General features: G+C 41.4%; 1 protein-coding gene across 2 annotated transcripts in view; it reads left to right on the plus strand.

Moving 5' to 3' along the window:
• REEP5 (receptor accessory protein 5) overlaps positions 1-18,107 on the plus strand; it is a 34,662-nt gene that overhangs the window by 9,654 nt on the left and 6,901 nt on the right. The window contains exons 3-4 of one of the 2 annotated variants that reach the window (XM_054714998.1): positions 7,697-7,835; positions 15,678-15,846. In XM_054714998.1, the coding sequence (XP_054570973.1) occupies positions 7,697-7,835; positions 15,678-15,846 (308 nt within the window). Of the gene's footprint in view, positions 1-7,696; positions 7,836-9,972; positions 10,269-15,677; positions 15,847-18,107 lie in introns of those variants that run through there. The other variant, XM_054714999.1, reaches the window with a different exon arrangement.

Genomic DNA, 18,107 nt, shown 5'->3' on the forward strand with positions numbered 1-18,107 from the left:
TGGCCAGGGGGAGGGGCTGTGGGCCAATCAGGGTAGTGGGGGCCCATTGGGGGTGTGGCCAGCCGGGGGGAGGGGCTGTAGGAGGTTGGCTGGCCAGCCCTGTCCCCTATTGAGGTGGGGTGGCAATCAGGGGCAGGCTGCGGGGGGGGGGGGGGGGGGGGGGGGGGGGCCTGCAGGACTATCATGGTGGGGCAGGCTGATAGGGGGGGCGGGGGGAGAAGGAGGGAGGGGGGAAGAGAGGGGATGTTTGGCACGCAGGCCCCACTCTTGATCTGGTGGGAGAGTCCAATCAGGCAGGCCAGCAGGGGGAAGGGGCCGGGAGGTTGGCTACCAGCCCCACCCCCTGATCAGGCCGGTTCGCTGGCCACAGTGGGCATCATAGTGACTGGTTGTTAGGTCATTATGGCCATTATGGTAGCTGCCTTTTTATATATATATATATATACATATAGATATATATATAGATATAGATTTTTTAATTGATTTCAGAGAGGAAGGGAGAGGGAGAGAAACATCAATGATGGGAGACAATCATCCATTGGCTGCTTCCTGCATGCCCCCCATTCAGGGGATTGAGCCTGCAACCTGGTCATATGCCCTGACCCGGAATCGAACTTTGACCTTTTGGTTCATAGATCGATGCTCAACCAGTGAACCACACCAGCTAGGCAATATATTGTCTTCAATTTTTTAAAATATATTTTTATTGATTTCAGAGAGGAAGGGAGAGGGAGAGATAGAAACATCAATGATGAGAGAGAATCATTGATTGGCTTGCCTCCTGCATGCCCCCCACTGGGGATCAAGCCTGCAACCCAAGTATGTGCCCTTGACTGGAATCGAACCTGGGATCCTTCAGTCCTCAGGCCAATGCTCTATCCACTGAGCCAAATGGACCAGGGCTGCTATTTTCCATTTGTGCCAGTAGGATTTGCATCTACTATTGTATTGCTTCAGGCATTAACCCCTTTTAACCAATCCCTTTCAGGGCATTCAGTTTTGAGTTATAAAATGTTAGCTTGGAGCCGAAACTGGTTTGGCTCAGTGGATAGAGCATCAGCCTGCGGACTCAAGGGTCATGTACCTTGGTTGCAGGCACATCCCCAGTAGGGGGTGTGCAAGAGGCAGCTGATCGATGTTTCTCTCTCATTGATGTTTCTAACTTTCTATCCCTCTCTCTTCCTCTCTGTAAAAAATCAATAAAATATATATTTTTTAAAAATGTTAGCTTGGAGAAGTCTTGGAGATCGAGCTGCGGGTGTTGTAGCCAACTTTAACAGATTTGGAAATGAGGACCACAAACTGAATTTACTTCACTCTGGTCACAAGACTGTTGAGGCAAAACCAAGTGTTGGTAATAGAGAGGCCTGACCCCCCTGGCTGCTCACTGTCAACATTCCCACAATTTATATTTGTGACTGAATCTTCCATTTTGTATTAAAAACAAAATGGTGGATAGATGATAAATAATGTCATAGTAATTCAACTAAAATGTTTGACCAGTGAATGCCTACTTTTTTTTTTAGTAATTCACTCTCCATTAGAGATGTTTTATAGACTCATCTTAAAATGTATTTGCCTGTGAATTCAGCTTATTGCATATTGTGAATTTCATTAAGTTGGTTATTTCATACAATAGAAGAACACTATATTAAAGAGTAGAAGACAGTTGCTATTATTTCAGAAGCACATTTGCCACTGGCTATCTCATGTCTTTTTTTTTATATATATATATTTTATTGATTTTTTACAGAGAGGAAGGAAGAGGGATAGAGAGCTAGAAACATCAATCAGCTGCCTCCTGCACACCCCGCACTGGGGATGTGCGCGCAACCAATGTACATGCCCCTGACTGGAATCGAACCTGGGACCTTTCAGTCCGCAGGCTGACGCTCTATCCACTGAGCCAAACTGGTTTCGGCTATCTCATGTCTTTTGTGGGGGCGGGTGTTGGGAGGAGGAGGGTTAAGCATGATATAAACAGTACACAAGCAACTTGGTTGTATTGTATATTCTGTTTTCTTTTACTCGTCTCTCTTGCTTGTTGATCCTCTCTCCTGCTTTGCAATGTACCCACTCAACAGTGAAAAACAAGGTAACTGAACTCTCATGGTTTCTGACCTTGTTTTCCATGAAGAAAAAAAAATTAATTGGCATAGTGTTTATGTCTTAAAATATGTGATGCTTTTCCTTCCAGTTTGATGCACTGTATGTGTCAAATAAGATTCACAATAGCAGAGTCCTAAACAGAGGTAACGGGAGGTAGGGAAACTATTACGAGCTATGAGGCATTTCTACTTCAAATTCTCTTGATAAAAACAACCCAAAGCAGTCCCGTACATAGTGGGCACTGTGGATGGTCAAATTACATGTCCGCTGTATCAGAAAGGATTATCAACATAGTTCATATTCAAGCATCTACCTTGAACTCTGGACTATTTGTTATTAAACCACAAGCAGTTTCCTTACTGTTCTTTATGAGCAGCACATCTCAAAGCTTTTTTTTATTGGTATAGGTTTTTACTAACTGCATTATTTATTTTATTATTATTATTATTTTAAATATATATTTATTGATTTCAGAGAGGAAGGGAGAGGGAAAGAGAGATAGACACATCAATGATGAGAGAGAATCATTGATTGGCTGCCTCCTGCACATCCCCTAATGGGGATCAAGCCCGCAACCCAGGCATGTGCCTTTGACCGGAATCGAACCTGGGACCCTTCAGTCCGCAGGCTGATGCTCTATCCACTGAGCCAAACCAGCTAGGGCTATTTATTTTATTATTTACTAGAGGCCCAGTGCACGCGTGCACTGGTAGGATCCCTAGTGGATGCCGGCTGCCAGCCGGGGCCCCACCCCCTGGTCGAACTCCCTGACAATTCCCGGTCGAGGGGACAGTTTGCATACTACATTTTTATTATATAGGATTATATCATTTGTAATATAGGACGTAGAATGAAACTGGTAAAGAACTTTTCAGATTTGCCATCCATCTTATACTTACCCTTCACTGCATATGTATGTGTGTATAATACATAAATATTAATAGTTACGCAGTATATACTCCATTCTAATGTAGGAAATTGACATTTTTTCAATTTAATGACATTAATGAAAGTATCGAAATTCCCAATAACTAGAGATAACCTTTGGGTCTGAAAGAGTTAAAACAGTGTCAAAAATGCTTAATTTATAACTTCATTGAAATATGAAAATGTAACATCCATCCCAGTGATACAACTTAACTGAAGTTGTCATCGATGGAAGAAGAAAATATCAGTAATTGAAACTATAACAGGAATATCTCGAAAACATAGAAAATGTGGTTTCCCCCTCATATCTGCTTTTCTACTTGCTAGTTTTAGTTTTTTTCTTTTTTAAAAAATATATTTTTATTTATTTTTTACAGAGAGGAAGGGAGAGGGACAGAGAGTTAGAAACATTGACTAGAGAGAAACATCGATCAGCTGCCTCCTGCATGCCCCCTACTGGAGATGTGCCCGCAACCAAGGTACATGCCCTTGACTGGAATCGAACCTGGGACCCTTCAGTCCGCAGGCCGACGCTCTATCCACCGAGCCAAACCGGTTAGGGCTAGTTTTAGTTTCTTAATGATATAACAGAATATTTATAATACAAATATTAGCTAAAAGTTGGGTAGTATATAATTTTTTGTATTTGTTAATTGCTTAAACTTCTGAATGCTATTACATGTTAATAAACATGGACTTCGTGTTTACTGCTATCCTTTGGCCGCACTTGGCTCCTGTCCTTGCTGTTAGAAAACAGCAGCAAAGGTGTGAACAATAGATGGCCCAGTGAGGGTGGAGGCAGCTGCACCAGTCACAGGGCCGAGTGTTCTGGATGCAGGCTGGCCAGTGGGTCATGGACATATCAGTTCCAGTTCAATACCAATGTAAGAATTTTGGCCAGTCACCATTGCAGTGTGTGCCTGAAAAACGTTTTCAGCAGTGTCAATTTGTTCCCATTGACCTGCCAGTAGGATTTTTGGAATTTCAGCTAACTCTTTACTTTCTGTAGCATTTGGGATTTGGAGAGTGAGGCATAATTAAAATCCACGGGTAATTCTCTAATCTCCTTTTAGCCTACTAACAATGGTATTAATCCTTTATCGGCTCTGCTTAGCTGGAAAGACTGGAGTGTTCTTACCACTCTAATTTCTTTTTAGTCTATGGCCTCTTGATGATAATAAATTATTACCATACTAGAGGCCTCGTACATGAAATTTGTGCACTAGTGGTGGTGGGAGGGGTCCCTCAGCCCGGCCTGCACCCTTTTGCAGTCCGGGACCCCTCGCGGACATCCCTTTCACAGTCCTGGGCTCTTACAGTACAGGACCCCTCGCTCCTTACCGCCTGCCTGCAGTGGAGGCGGGAGAGGCTCCCACCACCGCCGCTGCGCTTTCGATCCATCAGCCCTGCTTCTGGCTGAGCAGCGCCCCGACCACCAGGGGGCACTGACCACCAGGGGGCAGCTCCTGCATAGAGCATCTGCCCCCTGGTGGTCAGTGCGTGTCATAGCGACCGGTTGTTCCACTGGTCATTCCGCTGTTCGGTTGATTTGTGTATTAGGGTTTTATTATATAGAATTGTAATTATTACTAAGGTAATATTTAGTGATGCTTACTCTGTTCCAGTCATTTTTTTCTAAGTGCATTACATGTATTAACCACTTTAGTCTTCATAACAACATGATGAGTTTTCTCATCCCTAGTTGAAAAAATGAGGAAACTGAAGCCCAGGATAACTTGACCAAGATCATATACCTAGTAAGTGGTAGAACCAGAATACAAAACTGCAAGCTAAGGATGGTGAAATGATATAAAGCCAGATGAGCATTGGGAAGAAATGGAGGAAAAAGTCTGGCTATTTCATAGTTCAGTATAGTTAATTTTTTTTTATATATAGTTTCCTTTAACTAGAAAATTAGGATGAATTAGTTTCATTGGATGGGCTTATGGCTCTTCTCTCTGTGTGCCTTTATGTGAATGTGTGTGTGTATTAAAGGCCTTTCTTTGGATGTTCTAAAACACAACAGATTGTGTCTGATCATTGTTAGAGAAGTTTATTTGTAAAAAAACAAACAAACCATGAGCTGTTTCCTCAAGAGAGAAATTAAGGAATGTGTCTGATGTTCACTTTAGTGTTTTGTTTTTAACAAAGCCCTAAAGAGTGACCTAATCCCATAGGAGGAAGTAGTTACAGTAAGTCTGGTGCTCTTTTTTCCCCCAAATAGAAATATTTTTCCTTCCTTTGGTTATAAAAAATAGTATATGCTCATTGCAAAGACAGTAAAAAAAAACACCACACACTAAAATTCTGTAATTCCAATATTCAGAAATAGCTGTAACAATTTTTGGACACCATTCTTAATCTGTAAACATAGACAGACTTTTTGTTTACACAAAATTAGTAATCTTTTTACACACAACACTACATCTTAGACATTTTTCCCCTGTCAATATCCTTTTTAAAGGTTTCAAATATTTTAGTGTATGAATTAAAACAGTTCATGTTGCCCTTAAAAAATGAACACATGCCTCTGTAATCTTACGGTTTGAGTTGAAATTCATTTTAATATCACTCTTTCCTCTTTGAAATCCATTTGTTGTCTATAAAATGTAGAATGTAAACTAGTTTATCTTTAAGATATCTTTCAACTCCACATCCTATGATTTCTAATTCTGCTAAGTGAATTTTTAGAGCTGAGAGCTGCTCCTGTACTGTTGTCAACCATCTTCTGCATATCCCACCATGTCCCTGTTTCTTCCTCTCAAGAATGAAAATAACACCTATTCCATAGGGCTATTGTGAGAGTTAAATTAAATAATTACAAGGCTCCTTACCCCTTCCTTCTTTAGCTTTGCCATTTTGGCTGGACTGCAAATGATTTAAGGATATAGAGTGCATCCTATAATTTCTTGAATTCCTTATGTTGTCTAAGTTGATACATCCTCCTGATACAAAAGTTGAAATATGATTCAATATATGTACAAGGCAGTAGGATGTATTGTTGAAGCATCATCTGCGTCACCTCACCTGGACAAGAAAGTATGTAAGGAAACAGCATTCAGGAACCCCCGGTTTTAAGCTCTTGTCTACCTTGTTGAGTCTCAGGTTCCTCAATTGTAAACTGAATGGGTGAGTCTGTCTTCAGTGTTCTTTCTGTGTTCTGACTATTTTATGACTAGTAGCCCGTTTGCACAAAGATTCGTGCAATAGACCTTCATTCACCTGGCTGCCTGCACCAGTTTTCTGCCGGCACCAGGGACCCAGGCATTGGCTGTGGCCACCGCCTTCTGCCTTCTTTCAGGGTCGGGGCTTGCCCCGGGCGGTGGCCTTGGGCTCAGCCGCACCCAGCGTCCCTGCTACCGATCGCAGGAGCCGACCCCCAGTGGTTTCCTGCGATCGGTGCAGGCTCCCCGCTGGGGCTCAGCCGCACCCAGGTACTGATCCCAGGAGCCGACCCCCAGTGGTTTCCTGCGATCGGCGCAGGTTCCCCGCTCGGGCAGAGGCTTTCCCGGCCTTGGGCTCCGCCACACCCCAATGTCCCTGCAACGGTTTCCTGGTGGGTTTGGTTGGTGGGTGTGGCTTGGGCATAGCGAAGGTGCAGTCAATTTGCATATTTGTCTATTATAAGGTAAGATATTACGACACGTAGACATATTTTTTAAAATATTGTGTTTCAAATTAAAGCAATAATTAAATGCTTCAGTAATACGAGAAGTTCTAGTAAAAAATCTCTTCACCTTAATAAGACTGGTCTTCTCCTGTCTTTCATTGCCTGGTTTTCCACAAAGTTGTGATCAATGTGTGTTCAATTTTGAGTTTGTTTCTATTTTCACTGTTACCTCATAATGTTCCAGGTGTATTAACGTAGAAACTTTTGAATTCATATTGTTGATAAGTAAAGGAACTAACCATTTATTTTAATTTTTTTTTTTATTCCTCAAAGCACTGTACTTGAATTGTTAGGGTAGCTTTTCTGTTTTTGAATCTGGATCTTGACTAATTTCTTAAAAATAATGATAGAATAGAATTTAAACTATTGGGTAGTTTCATGAAATGTTTAGCAGTTTATGTGTGTTTACTTACTCATGACTGCTTTAGTTCCCAAAATTAAGGCCTTAAGTGAAATGTAACTGTGCATCCCCTCTGCCCAGGATATATGTATAAGAAATAAAATTTTATCACACTAATGACTTTAAAAACCCTCTTAGATATAAATAGATAAACCACACTCAGATAAAGCACAGAAGAGAAAACTCCTATTCACCCACGATGTACCTCAGTTATTAAAAGTACACGAGAACTCCGTTATTATGAGAAAATTTTTGGCATCAGGAACTCCCTGGGAGTGGGAATTACTCGGGTTCCCAGTCATGGGCAGTGTCTCCTGGGGCCTGGGTGGAGGCTGAGCAGGGTAGAGACCAGGGCTCAGCTGATAACTGGTTTCTCCGGTGACCAAAACACTGGGACAAATAGTCACGACTTGTCCTGAGCTCCACATTGCTTCCTGTCTTTTATGTTGTGCTCTTGTGTCTAGTGACACAGTGGATACATTTGCCTGTATTTCTCAGTTGGTGGTGGAGGGCAGGCTGTGGAAATATGTTTGAAAATGTTTCATTGAGATCTTACTACATGATATATTTGCTTTTATATTGCCTTTCAGAATTAAAGCCATAGAGAGTCCCAACAAAGAAGATGATACCCAGTGGCTGACCTACTGGGTAGTGTATGGTGTGTTCAGCATCGCTGAATTCTTCTCTGACCTCTTCCTGTCCTGGTTCCCCTTCTACTACATGCTAAAGGTACGTGGGCAGTTCCCTACTCTGCTCTGTCTCCTTCCATTTATGTACTTGATTTGCCCCCTATCCTAAAAGAAACTCCATCTCAGGACCTGTAAACAGGAATAGGAACAAATAAATGCCTGAACGTTAGACATCTGTGGCTCTGCCTCGGATCCTATGAACAGGAAGACAGGATTCAACACGTCTAATATTTGTTGCATACTGTCTTGGAAACAGCCATAGCAATTGTGTGTTTAAGATGAAGGTGATAGTAAAACATGGAAATACTATGACATATCACAAACACTGCTGCTCGCCAAGATGCTATCTGCATGCAGTGTTGTCTATGTTTAATGTGAAAGCATTGCAAATTTTCGCAGGCCATAGATTAGTCCCAGTGGTGAGCATATTCCAGGGAGGAGTCGTGATTTGTGGAAGAAGAAATATTTTTTTCTTAATGTAGGTTTGGAGAAAGAAGATGGGAAATGCGCTCTCTGCAGAAATCATTTTAAGGATGTTGGCGGGTACCCTAGTTGGGGTCAGCCCTGACAGCACCTATGTTGGGCTGAGGATACCCAGCATGTGGGGAAAGGAGTGGAAGTTGAAACTCGTTCCCATGGGACCTGTATCCACTCCAGATTTGCACCAGAGGTGAATGAGAAAGAAAGAGCTCATGCGTTTTAATAGCTAGAGTGGTTCTTTCTCCCTAAATGGGACGAGCTATCTTCCGTTGATCCTTAAGTGTCTTCCATGGCGGAAGCCCTGCTCCCTGTCAGTTGGGTAGGTTGTAACTAGTCTGTTCTCAGCCAGGCTTCCCACACGAGAGGGTGTGTGCCAGCCCCTATGAAGTCTGTGCTCTCTTCTTTCCCCTCAGACCCCTAAGCACTTGTTTTAACAAAAGCTGCACGTCACACAGTTTAAAGGTTCCAACAGTTCTGTCAGAGAGTTGAAGAACAGCGGTTCTGCCTCCTCTGCCCCCTGTATTGCTTCTTGAAAAGCAACCCTGTCCCTTCATTTATGGCAGATTATCTTGCCATTTAACTCTGTCTCTAAGTAATCTTTTTAAAAAATGAATATTTTTACTGATTTCAGAGAGGAAGGGAGAGGGAGAGAGATAGAAACATCAATAATGAGAGAGAATCATTGGTCGGCTGCCTTCTGCACATCCCCCACTGGAGATTGAGCCTGCAACCCGGGCCTATGCCTCACTGGGAATCGAACCATAACTTTCTGGTTCATAGGTCAATGCTCAGCCACTGAGTCACACCAGCCAGGTTAAATAATATGCTTGTTCAGCCCCCTTTTAACTTTTCTATTTTCACATAGCTCTGGATTCACCCTTCCCTCCCTTGTCCCCATCTTCCTCAGGCGTCTGTATCATAATTGTGGGTAGGTAAACATTCACCCTCACTTTATTATGACTTTGTAAAAACTAGTTAGGGCCATCTAGTGTACAGAAGGGTTTAAAAATAAATGTAAAATCCCTTTTCCCCTGATTATGAAAAGAGCATATGTTCATTTCTTTATTCAGCAGATATTTATTTAGAACCTCTATGTGCCAGAATCTGTTCTAGGTTTGGGGGAAACTTTGGTGAATAAAACAAAAGTATCTGCCATCTCACTGCTTACAGTCAGTTGTGTGTGTGTGTAGAGGGAGCATGTTTTAGATGACGCACAAAAAAACATTTGAAACCCTACCACTATTAACATCTTAGGGTAGTCTTCCTATTTATTTTAATGTGCAAATATATTGGTCTATGACATAAATACACACAGAACTGTGCATATTATTGTCATAACCATATATGTATTGCTGAGACATATATGATATATAATTCTATATCTCACTTTTTTCAGTTAATACAATACTCTGAGTATTTTCTCTTGTTATTCAATATTCAATGGATAGCTGACTATCCATTATAGACAATAATTTACCCAGTTCCCAATGGAAAGACATTTAAGTTTGCTTTGCCGTTATAATTAATGCCGAAATGAATGTCTGCACCTCATCTTTACTGTCATTAAAATAATTTTCGAGATTAATTTTTAAAACAAGGTTGAAAAACTCTGTCAAGTTTAAGTCTGATCCGGACTGTCACCTGAACTGTTTCACCCATTGACAGAAAGCATAACATTTGTCCTGTCAACTTTGTAGGAGGCAAAAAAGATGGAGCAATCTTCCCCTCGGCATGTTCTCTTCGAGCTTTTGTTGGTGCACTCTGAGCAGCCGTATAACCCAGCGCATCACTATTGCTGGGACCACCTTGCAAAGGCTTCCTGAGATGTAGATTCCTGATGAAGTGATTGCAGTATATCAGGAGGCCAGTGTTGAAATATGTATTTTTCTGACGGTAGCTCTCAGTTTTGACCAGGCTAGTCCCAAACTGTGCATATTAAGCATATCCCTACCTTGGAATTAAAACTCTTCTAGGGAAACATTGGATGGTGACACCATTAGAATCACAGACAGAGTGATCTGTCCTACTGTAATTTGTAATGAAGGGATTCTGTGTGTTGGTGCTAATAGTGCCAAGAGTCCCGTTAAGAAAGCACAGACTCTGAACCACAGGTAAGAGTGGGCTGGTGTTCGCGCTTGGGCGTATCGGGAGCTAGCCCTCCGGACAGCTTGACTAAAAGGATGGCCAGGCCATGTAGCTCAGGGTTTCCTGGGCTGTGGCATAGTTACACAGATTAAGAAAAGGGAGTTATAAAAGCTGGTGGCTGAATATCACCACCTTGAGAATTGAACAGTAATTAACTTTATTTTTAATACAAGGAAGTTATTTTACTAGAGAGCTGGAAAATGCTAAGGATGTAGGTAGAGAGTAGTAATTATGTTTCTGTCTCAAGAGGGTGCGGAAAAGAACTAAATTAACAGTCTGGAGTATAGCCCATAAAGTAATGATGTTGGAGAGATGCAGACATAGACACTTGGCTCCGGCCCTGTCTGGTAGTCTTGCCTTAATTCATCCAGAAAAGATGGATGAAGCAGCTTTTCTGGACTGCTGAAGGGTTGATATCTACATAGATAGATAATATTTCAGAGATTTTCAACAACAGTATGAACTATAGGACTTGGTGATGCTACTATTATCTTATATACTTTCCTCAAGTACATGAGTTTGGGACTTTGCTAGAATCCTGCAGAGAAAATTAACTCAGAGTGGTTGATTTTCCTAAAGTCATAAAGTAGATATCAACTCTCCTGATTCTTAATCCAGTGAGGTATTTCCACTTCACATTGATCCCCAGGGTTATAATATGGGCGCCTGTCTCCACATCAGTAACCCATTCCTGAAAATCAGATAGTCTATGTAGGAAAACCAGCCAGGAGACTATTTCTTGCAATTTTAAATGGTAAGAATTAAAATGTATTAATGTTAATGTAAACTCCATACCAGTTTTCTAAATATTAACAAAACACAGCAAAGCACTCCTATATAAGTAACAAATATTATACTTGGATGTTAGATGCTAAAAACAACACTCTCCAAATACAGATGCTTCTCTACTTTTGATGGGGTCACGTCCCGATAAACCCACTGCAAGTGGAAAATATTGTAAGTTGAAATGCATTTAATACACCTAACCTACCGAACATCATAGCTGAGCCTATCTGGTTTCTACTGAATGAATGTTGTGTTCTTGCACCATGATAAAGTAGAAAAATCGTTAAGTCAAATCAATAAATCAGGGACAGACCATCTGTAGTTAATCTAGTTGGTAAGAAACTATTCCTTTGTGTGCAGTAGTACATGGTACATCCCCTTGGATAACTCTGCATACTCTTCAAAATGCCTACATGGAATTCTGATGTTCTGTCGAGAATGTAACTTTTCCTCCACGTCATTTTGTTTAAATTGTTGCATTGAGTCTTGGATATGTATGCATTACCTATATAAGCAACCAATGGACAAACTGTATGAATGGATATTAAAAACCAAAGGTCTTCCACCGAGAAATGTTAACTAGAGAGATGGTCTGCAGGCTCTCTCTGCCTGTAATTAACCAGGCTCTGAGCAGAGGACAAGAAAGGGAAAGCCAGCCACTTAGTTCTCCATTTTGGGTTAATGCAGTGTGTGGTTTAGAAAACATCTAATTCACTAGGATAGCTGGCGAAGCCCAGGGGTGCTGGTGCTGGGAAAACGAACAGTAACCCTGAAAGTGCCCGCACCTGCCGAGCCCCGAGGCCCCGAGGCGTGCTGCAAGGAGTTGGCCTTCCGTGCTTGGGCCTGTAGCAGAAGGCCTGCTCGGCCTGTGTGTGCGGTCTCACTGGAGTCCGGGTGGTGGCATACACATGTGCAGTGAGGCTCTGAGATGGCCAGGATGAACCTTTGCCCTTCCCCTTCCTGCTGCCATGCGTCCCCCTCTTGCTTTCCCAGCTCTGAGCTCCACGCTGTGCTCAGTAAACTAGTTTTGGAGCCTGTCATGCATCAGGAAGGAGAGTGAAGTGGGGGGTGGGGGACTGTTATAAAATCATGACTTGGAGATTACGGCAGTGAATTGTGCTTTGGTTGAGTACTTTGATATGGAAAGCAGGTTGTATCATCCCTCTGGTCCAGAAATTCTCAACCTTTGGGGAATATATGGAGGAAATTTTGTTTGCAGCTGTTATAGTCATGGATTCTACTTATGAGTATTTTATGTTTTTTTCCTAGTATAATTTGGCTTAAAGATTTACATATTGAAATATATATTGTCTTATTATAAATTTCACTGTATTTTTTCTTTTATCGCAGTTAGAGTACAGTAGTTTCCCCCATTTTAGCTGCAGTTTCAGTTACCAGCAGTCAGCTGTGGTCCAAAAATATTAAATGGAAAATTCTAGAATAAGCAATTTATAAGTTTTAAATTACACACCATTCTGAGTAGCGTGATGAAATCTCCCACCATCCTTCAGTGTCCTGCCTGAGATGTGAATCATCCCTTTGTGCAGCGGATTCACGCTGTGTATGCTACCCGCCTGTTACTCACTTAGCAGCCGGCTCAGTTATCAGGTCAACTGTCTCAGGAAGGCTTGTGTTCAAGTAACCTTTATTTTACTTAATAATGGCCCCACAGCCATTCACATCGTTTTTATTACAGTAAATTGTTGTAATTGTTTTATTTTATTACTAGTTATTGTTGTTTATCTCTTACTGTGCCCAATTCATAAATTAAACTTTATCAAAGGTATGTATGTCTGTACAGGAAAAACATGGTGTATACAGGATTCGGTATTGTCCACAGTTTCAGGCATCCACTGGGGTTTGGAACATATCCCCCTCAGATAAGGAAAGATTATTATACCAGCTTGATTTTTTTTGGGTAATGATGTATGTAATTACTTTGAATTTCATTTCAGGTAGAAAAGGAGAGTTTTCACTTAATTGTTTAAAAAGGGTGTATGTTGGTTCTGGGACTTGATCCTACCTCACTTAAAGCTAATAAGTTAGCTGTACTGTTTCATAGATGTTGGTAGAAGACACAGTAATCTTGGGACTGTCACAAAGTTCCTACTGTGCCAAGTGCTCCAAATTTTCTTATTTTCTACAAAATCTTTATGAGGTAGATTTAAAATTTTTTTCCATTAACTATTTTATTGAATTAAAAATAAACTTAAGGAATTAAATGACATGCACAGGTTTGCCAGGCTAGTAAGTGGCAGAACCCAGTTTCTCTGAGCCCATTCTCTATTCTCTATATAATAGAGAATATATAATTCTCTTAGAATCCCTGTTTGTTGGGTAAAGAAATATATATAAGATTTTAAATTTTGTGTTCTTTGTTCTGTATTCTTACTGATTTCTAGTGTGTTTGATATATAACTCTGATGGAAGTGTTAAAATCTATGATTGTGGATTTTATATTTCAGATCTATATATGAAGCTATATGTAGCTATATATAATTATAAATTATATAACTATACAAATAAGAATTATCTATAATAATAAAAGCATAATATGCTAATTAGACCGGACGTCCTTCTGGACGAAGCCGGGGCTGTGAGGGAAGCCCAGGTCCCTGGTGCCAGAGGGAAGCTGGTGCCGGCAGCCGGGGGAAGGAAGGCCTACTCTTGCACGACTTTCATGCATCGGGCCTCTAGTATAATTATAAAGTTATTAAGATATATACAAAGCTATATATAGTTCACATATGGATCAAAAACATATAGGTTCAGATGAATCTTCTTGGTCAGTGTTTTCCTTTATGACTATTTGCTTATTTTGCCTTAAGTAATGTATATTACTTAAGCTCTTAATGTATATTACTATATAAGCTCTTTGGGAGTTGGTGTTTAATACAAATAAAAGGATGATGATCCCTTTAAGTGTTCTTTTAAAAAAATGTTTTTTAAATTGATTTTTAGAGAGAAATGGAGGAAGAGAGATAGAAGCATTGATGAGAAACATCATCAGATCAGCTGCCTCCTGCATGCCCCCTACTGGGGAGCGACCCAGGCATATGCCCTGCCTGGGAATCAAATCGGTGACCTCTTGGTTCATGGGTTGATGTTCAACTACTGAGCCACACCAGCCGGGCCCTTTACGTTTTTAAAATTGGTTTGGTGTTAGGTGTGTTTCTTATAAGAAGCATATAACTATAGTTTGTTTTTCATAATCCAACCTGGTAACACATCTTTTGAAAGCTTTCCCCCTGCTTTTGTGTCTGTAAAGGTTCTAATCATGAGTGCCTTTTCCCACAGAGTAATCTGTTGAGAAGCTGCATTTTATTTATTTTGAGGGTAATAGAACTTCAGTATATAATACAAAATTCTTAGAGCCAACGTGGTACTGATCGAGCGAGCGTTAGGGCACAAATATGTGCATTTTAAGTTCAAAATATTATCTTAGAAAAGCAGTGCACCTTCTTGATTATTTGAATACATTCTTCGGTTTGGAATAACAAGGACTAAGGCTAAAGAGTTAAGTTTGTGGCTTAAGAAGTTGAGGGGTAGTTACATTAAGGAGAAGTTGTAAAAAATACAGATCTGGAATCTCAGGAAATTAGTTCTGTTTTTTATAGTCACCTAGGCTGGGTGTGAGACTCTTAGACGAAAAGAACCCGGAATGTTTGCAGTTCATTAAACTTTCTAAGGGAATGAGCATATCACTGTGGATATTCTCATTTTTGCTTATTATCTTACAGAGGAATAAACTGCTTGGTCAACTTGAAGTGCTGAGTTTTTATTTATCATTTGAATAAACAGTAAAATTATTTTGGATATAAATTTAGTTTGACAATTCTTGTTTTTTAAGTTTTTAGGGCAGAAATATTATCAATTTCTTTTTCTTTTTTTTTATCTTAATGGCAAAGTGAGCCATAAAGAGTTAGGAATAATATCTACATTCAGGATAAAAGAAGAGAAACACTTGACTGTAAAGATTACTTGAAGGCTAAAATCTACTAAAAACTGAGATTCCACTCTGGGAAGTTTTCAACAATGGCCAGGGTATATTTCCTATAACAGGATTAAGAAATGTGACAAACTTACCAACATAAGTCTACTGAGAACAAGCCTCATAGGTATTAGGGCTTTCCTAAACATGCAGATAAGTACTGTGTTTTTAAAATTGATTTTGAAGAGTTATAATTAATAAAAGCTTTTGTAACTAAAAAGTGGTCCACGTTAGGAAGGAAGTGAAGCTGCTGGACTTGATGTGTGTGACCTTTCTTTTTCAGTCTCAGCTTTTCCTCACTAGCCCATTATCTGGCACATTTTTCCATCTAAGAAAAGCCCACCTGTAGCTTGCAGAAAACTCTGGAAATGCTGTTGGAGAAAATAGCAGAGGCAGTGCCATCCCCATTGTAGCGGAGGGCAGTGTGTTGTTGGGTGCCCACTCACCTCCTGTTACCATGCTGACTCTCATTCTGTGCAGTGCGGCTTCCTGTTGTGGTGCATGGCCCCGAGCCCTTCCAACGGGGCGGAACTGCTCTACAAGCGCATCATCCGTCCTATCTTCCTAAAGCACGAGTCCCAGGTAGACAATGTGGTGAACGACTTGAAGGACAAAGCCAAAGAGACTGCAGATGCCATCGCGAAAGAAGGTGAGACTGGGGGACAGTGTGGTGCAGCATGTGAGAGGGGAGGTGATATACTGGGCTCAAGCAATGGTCTTCCTGGCCTTCTTGTCTTTGCTCAGCCAAATACCGAGGTCACTCCGGAATGTCTCTACCAAGACTTTGCCTCTTGTCCTTTACTTTTCCCAAGATTCTTCCTCCATGCCACGTTTAATACACCATTTAGTCAGCACATTAGGACAAATGACTTTCTGTGGTGGGTACAGATTTCAGAGAATCATATATATTAATATTCAAGTACATCTCTTTAATTCATTTTAGGTGGAACTGCTTAATATGCTGTTCAAATTGCTTTTGCTACAGGTCCCAGAGAATGCCCTCTCTCAGCTCTCTGATTCATTCATTCAGTAGATATTTATTGAGGTGTTTACTATGTGCCAAGCATGTTCACAGCCCTGGGGTGAACTAGTGAACCAAACGGACCATACTCCCTGAACGCGTGAAGATTTACAATCTTATTGAGAGAGAGAAAATTTAATTTAAAACTAAATTATATGGTATAGTTAGGTGATAAAAAGAAAAACCTAGCAGATAAAATGACAGGGAGTGCTAGGGGCTGAAGGGAAGGTTGCAGGGTTAAAGAGAGTGACTTAGGAAATCTTCCCCAGTAAGGCTGTACTGAATCAGACATGGAAGTGGTAAAGGAAGGAACCACGGAGAAGAATGCTCCAGACAGAAGGAACAGCACATGCAAAAGCCTGGAGGTGGGAGCAGTGTAGTCAGAAGAGAAGCAGTGATGGGCAGCCTTTGGAGCTTGGTGTGTCAAACTTCGCCAAAAACTGAGCATAACTCGGGTAGTGTGTCACTTTGAGGAAAAAAACATTATTTTGCAAATGTTTCATCCTCAGGAGCAGCAAATGTTTCATCCTCGGCACGTGGCCGCCTCAGCGGCCGCGTGTCATCAGAAATGGCTACGCGTGTCAGTGCTGACACGCGCGTCATAGGTTCGCCATCACTGACCTAGAGGGAGAGTAGGAGACAGTTCAGAGAGATTAAAGAGTGAGGCTGATCCTAGCCGGTTTGGCTCAGTGGATAGAGCGTCGGCCTGCGGACTAAAGGGTTGCAGGCTCGATTCCCCCCCCCCCCCCCCCAGTAGGGGGCGCGCAGGAGGCAGCCAATCAATGATTCTCTTTCATCATTGATGTTTTGATCTATCTCTCTCCCTTCCTCTCTGAAATCAATAAAAAAAAGTATAAGGAGTGAGGCTGGCAGAGGACAGATCACGTAATGCCTTGTAGGGTATTGTACAGGCTTTGGCCTTTCTTCTGGGTGAGATGGGTGCGGTTGGAGGATTTTGAACAGAAGAGCAACATGATACATCCTGTGCTTGAACAGGGTCGTTTTGGCCACTGTTTTAAGATTAGACTGAAGGGAGACAGGGAAGAAATCAGGAGACCAGTTAAAAGGTCATTGTGGTAATCTGGCTGGAGATGATCCTGGTGGCTTGGTTCATAATGGTAGCAGTAGGAAGTCATTGGATTCTTGATAGATTTTGAATGTAGAACTGTAGATTTTATGGAGTATGAGAGAGGAGGCAAGGAGCCCGAACACATGGTGGAAGGATATAATTGCCATTGAGCTGGGGAAGACTGGGTGTAATAAGTTGACAGTGGGAAATAAGGAATCCAGTCTGGACATGACTTTGAAACGTCTGTTAGGTACCTACATGGAGTAGTCAATTAGCAAGTTGGATATAGACATCAAGAGTTCGGGAGACATGTCTGGGCTGAGGATATGAATTTGGGGGTCACCAGCACATAGACATCGTAGTAAGCATGAGACTGAATGAGATCACTAAGGGGGTGAATGTGGTTAGAAAAAGAGGTCCAAGGACTGAGCTCTGAGGCCCCCAATGTTTAGAGATTGAGAAGATGAGAAGCAACCAGCCAAGCAGACTGATAAGGAGTGGCCAGTTGAGGTAGCAAGAAAACCACGAGACATGTCGTTGGGGCCACGTGAAGAAACTGTTTCAAAGCGGAGGAAGTGATCCATTGTGTCACATGCTGCAGACAGGTCAAGTCAGATAAGGTCTGAAAACCCAGCATTGGATTTACAATGAGGAAGGCACTGTGATCTTGACAAAACAGATTTATGTAGTGGTGGGAGCAACATCCAGATTGGAATGGATTTGAGAGAAATGGGAGGAAAAGCATGACAGAATGCAGACAACTGTTTTGAGAAATTGCCTGCAAAGGAACAGAAGAATTGGGATATAACTGGAAAAGGGA

The sequence above is a fragment of the Eptesicus fuscus genome, chromosome 4, assembly GCF_027574615.1.
Source record: "Eptesicus fuscus isolate TK198812 chromosome 4, DD_ASM_mEF_20220401, whole genome shotgun sequence".
In the NCBI taxonomy this organism is placed as follows: domain Eukaryota; kingdom Metazoa; phylum Chordata; class Mammalia; order Chiroptera; family Vespertilionidae; genus Eptesicus; species Eptesicus fuscus.